This window comes from Tupaia chinensis, unplaced genomic scaffold (genome assembly GCF_000334495.1).
Source record: "Tupaia chinensis unplaced genomic scaffold, TupChi_1.0 Scaffold138400_2, whole genome shotgun sequence".
Lineage (NCBI taxonomy): Eukaryota > Metazoa > Chordata > Mammalia > Scandentia > Tupaiidae > Tupaia > Tupaia belangeri.
The window spans coordinates 132,329-141,893 of record NW_006198298.1 but is presented as its reverse complement, the minus strand read 5'-3'; the positions used below and the strand labels follow the sequence as shown (position 1 = coordinate 141,893).

General features: G+C 45.8%; 1 protein-coding gene across 1 annotated transcript in view; it reads left to right on the top strand.

The window, feature by feature from the left end:
* RBM10 (RNA binding motif protein 10) overlaps positions 1-9,565 on the top strand; it is a gene marked incomplete in the record, with an annotated part of 45,453 nt that overhangs the window by 715 nt on the left and 35,173 nt on the right. The window contains 1 exon segment of the mRNA XM_027765464.1: positions 1,326-1,467. Coding sequence (XP_027621265.1) covers positions 1,451-1,467 — 17 coding nt within the window.

Sequence of the window (9,565 nt, the reverse complement as noted above, 5' to 3'; positions counted from 1 at the left end):
CTGGGCTGGGCTGTTTTGTTTTGTGACCGGCCCTAACCCACCTATTGGGTAGGGAGGGGGTGCAGGGAAGGTTTGTGCGACTTACTGCCCCTTTTGGAGGTTCCGATCTGTGACACTGACGTGCATCCATTGAAAGAGCGCTCAGTGTGATTAGTGTGATTACGGCCCTTATTGTGGGTTCCCTCTGTGGTTTCGGGCCCGCAGTTATTTGGGGCTTATGTCTGTAACTTTGGTCCCTATCTGTTGTGTATGCCCCTTTACCAAGTCTGCTAATGGTTTTGTAGCTGGCTCACAGCCATTGGGGCCCCCAATTGTGATTCTGACTTACCTATCTGGGAGCAGGTAACTCTGGTTCCCTGTGGCTTGAGGAGGAAGAGAAAAGATGCGTGCGTGTACATGGAGGAAAGGTGTGGTGGCAACCTAGTGTTGGGCAGGTTGCTGTTACCACCTGGCTTTACCTGATTCCTGTTCCAAGGGTGGGGCCTGAGTGTTCAGGGATACATCCTGACCCCTGGCTGGGCCACATGGTTCTCAGGACTCTTTGGTTCTCCTGCAACTTTGAGGGTTGGGTGAAATGACTATCCCTTCCTCTTAGCAGAAGTGTACAGAGGTTTGGAACAGCCTCCAAAAGGGCTTCTTCTGCCTCTGGAAAAACTGGGCTCAGAGCCCTGGGGAGAGAGCCACCTGAGGACCCATCTGCACATGAGAGATGGGGCTCAGGGGCTGAGCTAGTTGCCGTGTGAGGACCAAGGCTGTGTTGGCCAGGAGCCCAGGGAGGTGGCAGCTGTTGGTTACCAAGTTAGCCCCTTCCATGCACCCCCAAGAGCCTTTCATGGTCTCTTGCTGCTTGAAGGGGGCAGCCAGCATCTTGGGAAGATTAAATGGCACCTTGGGACCCATGGAAGGAACCCAGTAGGTACCTGGGACTGCCATTGTTGTGAAGTCTTGCAAGTCTTGCCTCCATGCCTAATTTCAGACAAGTCATTCAGCGTCGAGACCCCTCCCTGGGAAGGCAGCTTCAGCTTGAACTTGTCTCCTGGCCTCAGATGGCAAGGCTCTCATCACACGTGGGTGGCCCCATCAGGTCTCTCTGCATGAGGCCCCCTGACTGATGAAGACCTGACTTTCTTAGGGCAGTGGGCCCTAGCCTTGCATTGGTGGGAAAAGAGCAGGCCAGTTAGGGGCCACTTTTCTGTTGTGGCCCACAGGATCACTTGGAGTTGGAAAACAACGTCCCTAGGGTAAGGGACAGCAGAGAACCTTGACGAGGGTTTCTCAAGGAGGCCCTAACTGCCTTGACCCCTTTCTTCCTTCGTTCTCCCCAGAGTCCTTGCAGGAGGCATCACCCAGGCTGGCAGATCATGGTGGCAGCAGTGGGGGTGGCTGGGAAGTGAAACGGAGCCAGCGGCTGAGGAGGGGCCCCAGCAGCCCCCGCAGGCCTTATCAGGACATGGAGTATGAAAGACGGTGAGTTATTTGCTTCCACCCTACGTAAGCAGCCTAGGCTTGTCCCTTTGTGAGAAATATCCAGGAAGGTGTTATGAGAAGACTTCCAGGCAGAGGAAACAGCACAGCAAATGATCGGTCTCTGCAGCAGACATGTGTTTGGCACCTGTTCTGAGTCAGGACCTGTGCTAGGCTCTGAGAATGCCATGATGAGTGAGACAGATAATTGCAGTCTTCTCTCTCTTTGGGGCCTAACAAGGGAGCCATGCACTTTGCAGTGATTCAGAACAGTTTGAGGGTATCGTGGCTAGGTGTGAGGGTGGGAAGAGATCGAGAGAAAGGAACAAATGGAGGCTGATGCCTGTTTCTAGCTTGGGGTTTGGTACCATTCACCAAGGCAGGAGCAGCAAGAGGAGGAGCATTAGTGAGGCTGTAGCCTGGGGTTTGAGGGATGGATGGGAGCCATGCTTTCAGAGTCAGGAGTTTGCCCAGGGCAAGCATGAGGCAAGGGGCAAGCCAGGTCAGATGGTGGAAGCCTCTAGGGTCTGAATGGGCTACAGGTGACATGCTACTTGTCTTGGAATGAATACTGTCATACCAGAGACTTCAAAAAAAGGTCCCAAAAGTTCATGGTAAAATGGAATTCAAGTATAAGTTTATTTTTGGTGCAAAAAATTTTTTGAAATCCATGCATAGTTTTTTCATAATATGCATTTTTTTTGAAGATTGCTTGTACAGTTTTTTTTTTCCCAACTCCATTATGAACAAGAACACTGAGTAAAATGCTCTCCATCCTGGTGGGTCACCCCAGGTGATTCTAGGCAGATAATCTATTCATGATATTTGAATATTGCCTAGGAAAGCAGAGCTCTCTCAGAACGCCTGTATTAAGTCAATAGCTTTATAAAAAGCCAGGGGAAAAAAATTTATTTTTAGAGAGGTTTTTGCTATAGGGTGCATACACTTGCCAGAGACAGAAAGCAAGAAATTGCCCCCCAGGGGGGAATGGCCACACCGCGGTCCCTTCTCCAGTCTCCTCTCGGGATTTTGGGCACGCACACATGTGTTTCTGGTGTGATTTTTCAAGCCACCAGATTCAGGAGTTGAATTGTGGTCAGCCATATGTGAATCCAGTGCCTTAATCACCACACCACCTCTTGGCTGCTCAGTGGGGTCTTAACGTCATCCCAGCCTTCTAGGATCATAGATGTTGTACACCTGGTGTGTTCAGGGCGACCACAAACAGAACCCTAATCTTCCATATGGCTTCTAGCATCACAGAGCACTGTGCTACTGCTGTGTCATTTCTTTTTTTGTTTTTCTTTTTGAGAGGTTTTTGCTATAGGGTGCGTGCACTCGTCAGACAGACAGAGAGAGACAGAGAGACAGAAAGAGAGAAATCATCCCCCAGGGGGGGATGGCCACGCCGCAATCCCTTCTCCTCCTTTCTCCTCTTGGGATCTTGGGCACGCACGCACATGCATCCAGCCTGAGTTTTAAGCCACTGGGCCTGGGACGTGAACCGCGGTCGACTATGTGGGAGTCCAGCAACAGCCATTACGCTAACTGCTAGTCCCTCTTTCTTTTTTTTTCAATTTTGCCATAGAGAGAGAGTGCCTACCAGAGAGAGAGAGAGAGACAAGGAAAGTGAGAAAGCACCCCGTAGGGAGTGACCACACCCCACAGTCCCTTCACTTCCATTCTTGGGATTTGGGGCACACACACACATGTGCACCCAACATGTTTTTCAAGCCGCAGGGTCCAGGACTCAAACCGTGCAGTCAGCCGTGTGGGATCCAGCCGCCTTAACCTCCACACCACCGGCTGGCCCCCAAGGTAGGTTTCTGTCATACATAGGCACAAGGTTGCCTCTTGCCTTGTTTATTTTTATTCACAGTTCCCATCTCTGTGGCAGCTGCCGTGTCATGTTTGATACATACTCTTCTAAAATATGTAGTGTTGTTCTGAGTGTCTGTGTTTTTAATTTACACACCTGACAATGCTACAGTCTTTCTTATTTTCTGAAGTTTGTACTACTCGGTGCTGTATTTTTAAAATCGATGTTGCTGTGTGTGCTGTGCTTCTAATTGCTGCAAAGGGCACCACGGGGTATGCCTACTGCATTTTACCTGATGATTTCCCCAAGGATGGATACTTGTTCTTCATTTTGACATGCTAAATTTGTCACTTTTTTGCCTTAGAATTTGTACTTTCAGGATCTTCTCTTTTCTTACTCTCAGCCACAGAGATTCTCTAACTCTGTAGTTTTACCTTTTGCATTCAGGTCTTTTCCACCCCACAGTCCACGTTTTTGTTTGTTTGTTTTTGAGAGAGATTTTTGCTATAGGACACATACACTTGTCGGAGAGACAACAAGAGAGAAAGTGAGAAATCACCGCATCAGAGGGGATGGCCATATCACAATATCTTCTCCATTCTCCTCTTGGGATTTTGGGCACACACGCATGTGCACACGCACACACACACACGTACACACACACATGCACATACACTTGGCATGAGTTTAAAGTCTCCAGGTCTGGGACTCGAACCATGGTCAGCCATGTTCAGTGGGAATCCAGTGCCTAACCACTACAACACCTGCTGGCCCCCACAATCCGCTTTTAAATATGGTATAAGGTAGGTTCTGATTTTTTTTATATTCTTCCATATAGTGGATGGTTTTCTCAGTGCCACCTCTTAAATTGTCCATCCTGTCTTTGTTCATTTGTGGTAACCTCATGTCATTTCAAGCTTCCTCATGCATGTGGATCCATCTAGAGTGCTCTAATTTGTTCCATTGGTGCATTTGATTATTCTCATGACACAGTCTTAGTGTTTTTGGCATTATGAAATATCTTCATCGCTCACTCTTTGCTCTTACTTTTCAAAGTTGATTTAGCCATCTGTGGAGTTTTATTCTGTATAAAAAGTTTATCGAGATGCCCCCAAAGAGTAATAATTTTGGCCAAGATTGCCTTGAATTTTTCTTTAAACAGTTATTTTATTTAACTTTATGTATTTATTTATTTTAACTTGACCAGAGAGAGACAGAATGAAAGAGAGAGAGAGAGAAAGTGAGAAAGCAAGCCGCAAGGTTCGGTATTCGAACCACAGTCAGCCATGTGAGAATCCAGTCCCCTTAACCACCACACCATCTGCCAGCTCCCTTGCATTTAATTTTTTATTGTAATTTGGAGAAAATGGTCAGTTTTTCTAGGTAGTCATCTCAATAAAAACTCATACGGAGCATGGTTTAAAATTCATTTAGAGGTCTGGGGCCAGCAGGTGGCATGGAGGTTAAGGCACTGGGTCCCACATGGCTAACTGAACAGTTTGAGTCACTGGATGTGTGTGCACTTGTTGCCCAGAATCCCAAGAGACTAGAGAAGAAGGGATTGCAGCAGAGCCATACCCCGGGGAGTGATTTCTCATCTCCCCTCCCCCGTCTCTCTCTCTGGCAAGCATATCCGCCCTTTAGCAAAACTAAATAGAAAAAAATTCACTCAAGCGACCTGAAAATTTGAATAAATGAAAATTCAAGGGTACCTCAAAAAGTTTGTGGAGGGCTGGTCCTATAGCTAGTGTTTAAAGGAGCTGGATTCCACATGACCAACTACAGTTTGAGTCCCAGCCCTGCTGGGAAAACATACTGGGCATGTGTGTGTGTATGCCCAAAGTCCCAACAGGATGAGAGGTGGAGGAGAAGGTATTACGTGTGACTCTCCACCATTGAAGGGTGCATTCTCCCTCTCCTCTCTGGTGAGTGTACTCCTCCCCTGGCAATTTTTTTTAAAGTTCCTGGAAAGGGCTAGCCAGTGGCAGAATGGTTAAGACAGCTGGATCCCACATGGCAAACTGCACAGTTAGAGTTCCAGACTTGGTGGCTTGAAAAACATGCTGGGTATGTGTGCCTGTGTGCCCAGAATCTCAAGAAGAGTTGTAAGAGAAGAGATTACAGAGTGGCCATCCCCCTGGGGAGTGCTTTTTTTGGGGGGAGAGGGGTAGATTTTTGCTATAGGTCATGTATACCCACTGGAGAGAGGGGGAAAATAAAAGAATCATCCCCCTAGGAGAAGGGGTCACACTATAGTACCTTCTCCTCCATTCTCCTCTTGAGATTTTTGGCACATGTGCCCAGTATGATTTTCAAGTCACTGGGTCTAGGACTTGAACCACAGAGTTGGCCAAGTGGGCTCTAGCATCTTAACCACCATAACACCTGCTAGTCCCAATATCTTACTTTTTAAAAAAAAAAAAAATACTCATCATGCTGTATTTTCTGGGATGGAAGAAAGCTGTTGATTTCTTTAAGTTGTCTGATTCCTCTTTTCATTTCTAATAATTCAGTCTTAATTCCTATAGTCTTAGTAGTTGGTCATGTTGTATACAAACCCATCCTGTTGTTTCTTCTTTATCTCCAGTTATAGCATTGTCTGAGACTTTTAGTACCATGTTAAAAAGTTAGGGATAGTAGGTACACAAATTAAGATTTGCTTTGGGACCAGCATATTGCGTAATGGTTATGTCACTGGCCTCCCATGCAGTCAACCATGCTTCAAGTCCTGGACCCAGCAACTTGAAACTCACACTGGATGCTTATGCGTGTGTGCCCAAAATCCTGAGAGGAGAATGGAAGAGACGGGATTGCAGTGTGGCCATCTCCCTGGGGAGGGGGGGTGATTTTTCACTTTCTGTGTCTGTTTCTCTCTGTCCTCCAAAGAGTGCACACGCCCTATAACAAAAATCTCTCTTAAAAAAAAAAAAAAAAGATTTGCTTTGAGGGTCCAGACGGTGGCAGAGCAGTAAAATGGAGTGCCCTGGGAGACTGACCCATGGGAAGGCTCTAGGTTCGTATCTGGAAATCCCTCCTGAGTATGCAGACATATGTGTACCTGTGATCTGTGACTGGCTGGGGATGGAGGAAATAAATAAACTTTCTTAAAAAGATTCACTTTGGCTGGTCATAACAGAAAAGAATATTAGCTCAAACCAGATAATTTACTTCTCTTTCCCATAAAAGCAATTTGGAGGTATATAGCCAGCCCAGGGTTGACAGGTGACCCCTTCTGTGTATCCTTCCTCAGCCCATGGTACTCAAAGTAACAGGAAAAATGAAGGAGAATAAAAGAGCATGTCGTCTTCTTCTAAGAACACCCTTCAAAGTTTTATGTGATATTTCTGTGTACTTCCATTCTCCAGAACTTAGCCACGTGGTCTTTATTCTGGGTAGCCATATACCCAGCTAAACACCGGGAGTTGTATGATTGAGAGTGTGGGGTGGGGGTGGGGAACATGGTGGCACAGTAGTAATACAATGCTTTGCAATGCTGGACCCACATAGGAAGGTCCTGGGTTCATATCCTGAGGCCTCCCTGTACACTACAGGCAGCCACACATGCCTGCAATCCAGGCTGGTTGGGGGTAGACTTTGACGTAGGGACTCTGTTACGGGTTCTCTCTCTCTCATGGAAAGTTAAAAAACCAAAAGAGCTAAAATGAAAAGTGTTAGGTTGTTAGAAAAGTCATGATGCATTTTTGCATAGAAAAACACCATGACTTTTCTGACGACTCAATATATATGCACATGTGAACACTCACACTCCAAGGGTCCAGATATGTTTTTTAAGAGAAAGCATCCCAATGGAGCATGACCACACCGCAGTCCCCTTTCCTCCATCTCTTCCTCCTTTTAGGATTTTGGGCATGCTTCTCAGGCCACCAGGTCCTAGATTCAAACCTCATGGTCAGCCATTGAGAGCCAGCTGCCTTAATAATAATGCCACAGGCTGGCCCACAGTAGGCATTTTTACTTTATCCCTGATCTTTTTTTAAGTTTTATTTATTTTATTCATGATGGAGACATACACCCTCAACAGGTCTCATCAGGCCATGATCCCTACTCTGCAGCCCTCTAGCTTGTTAGGATCTTGGGCATGCACACTTACATGCAGTGTTTTTTTCAGGCCGATCCAAGGATCTGAACCCTGCACTTAGCCATGTGTACCCTGGCTTCCAGCACTGCAGTTCAGTTTACTACTAACTATACCATCAGTCTGGGCCTGTCACTGATCTTAAAGGGAATTTGAATGGGGGTCAGATAGTGACACTGTAGTAAAACACCAAGGCAGTCTCACATAGGAAGGTTCCTGGTTCACATTTGGAGACCTCCCTGAGAATGCTGGGCGTGCTCTTGTCCATGATCTGGGACAGGCTGAGGCTAGGGGTGGATCATGGCATCAGGGCCCTTTGAGAGTATTCTGTAGGGTGTGTGTGTGTATGTCTTTCTCTTTCTTTGTCACGGGAGAGACCCTTTAAAAATAAAAGGGTTGGGGCCAGCATGTGGCCTGGAGGTTAAGGCACTGAATCCCACATGGAAGACTGCAGTTCTAATCCTAGACCCAGCAGGTTGAAAATCATACTGGGTATGTGTGCATGTATGCCCAAAATCCTGAGAGGAAAATGGAGGAGAAGGGTTGGTGGTGTGGCCATCCCTCCTGGGGGATGATTTCTTTCCCTCTCCCTCTTTCTTCCCTCCCTTCCTCCCTTTCTCTCTCTTTGGCAAGTGCACACACCCTATAGCAAAAACTAAAAAAATCAAAATGGGGTAACTTAGTAAAGTTTCTCCATCAAGTGCGACATGTATAGTGAGTTTTTAGTATGTGGCCTTAAATAATTCAAAAAAATTCTTTGTCTTAGTATGCTAAGATTGATCATAAATTAGTACTGAACTTCATAATCACATCCTTTTTTCCTCCTTTTGTCCATTAATTTAATAAATAAATTCCATTACATTACATCTTTGGCATTTTTTTTTTTTTGAGGTTTCTGCCTTAGGGTGTGTGTGCTTGGTGGAGAAAGACAGCGACAGTGAGAGGAAAAGTGAGGAATCACCCCCCAAGGGGGTGGACACACAGCAATCCCTTCTCCTCCGTTCTCTTTCCTAAATCTTGGGCATGCACACACACATGCCCAGCGTGATTTTCAAGCCACTGTGTCTGGGACTCGAACCATGGTCAGCCATGTGGGAGTCCAGCAACATAACCACTTTGCCATCTGCTGGCACCTCTTTGACATTCTTGACCTGTACCCTAACTGTTCATGGCCAATTGAGCAGTTCAAGTCCTGGACTTAGTGACTTGAAAAACACACAAGGCACATATGGGTATGTTTATAACTTCTTATTTTGAAAGAAAATACAAGTTTACAGAAAAGTTGAAAAAAAAAAAAAGTACAATGAACTCCCACCTAGCCTCTACCCAGAATCAGTAGTTGTAAATATTTTGCCACAGATTTCTTTGTCTTTCTATTAGGTCGTCAGGAAAGTCATGACGTATTTTTCTGTGGTTTTCTATGCAAAAATGCATTCTGACTTTCCCAACGACCTAATTTATCTATAGGTACCCCCACACAGTGGCAGATAAAATCCTTTAAGTCCTACACCACATAGGACCTAAGAACAAGTACTTTCTGTTTGATAACTATAGTATACTTAACAGTATCAGGAAATTTAACAGTGATGTGATACTTTTATCTTGTATAAAGTCCATATTCAGATGTCATCGGTTGTTTGAGTAATATCCTTTGTAGCTGGTTTTCCGCAACTGGGTATCCAATCCAGGGATACCATTGCATTGAGTTATTTTGTGTTTTTAGTCTTCTTTAATCTGGAACAATCACTCAGTCTTTCTTTGTCTTTTACAACCTTGACAAGTTTTTGTTTTGTTTTGCTTTGCTTTATAAGAGAGATTTTTTGCTATAGGGCAGGTTCACTCACCAGAGAGACAGAGAAAGAGAGAAAGCGAGAGATATAACCCCCCAGGGGGATGGCCATGCTGCAATCCCTTCTCTATTCTCCTCTAAGGATTTTGGGCATGCATGCAAACACACCCAGCGTGAGTTTCAAGTCTCTGGGTTTGGGACGCAAACCACCAATAGCCATGTGGGAGTCCAGCAATGTAACTATTACACAATCTGCTGGTCCCAACCTTGATATTCTTTTTAAGAATTATTTTATTGGGAGCCAGCAGTTGGCATAATGGCTATGTCGCTGGACTTCCACGTAGTCGACCGCGGTTCGCGTCCCGGACCCGGTGGCTTAAAACTCACGCTGGGTGCG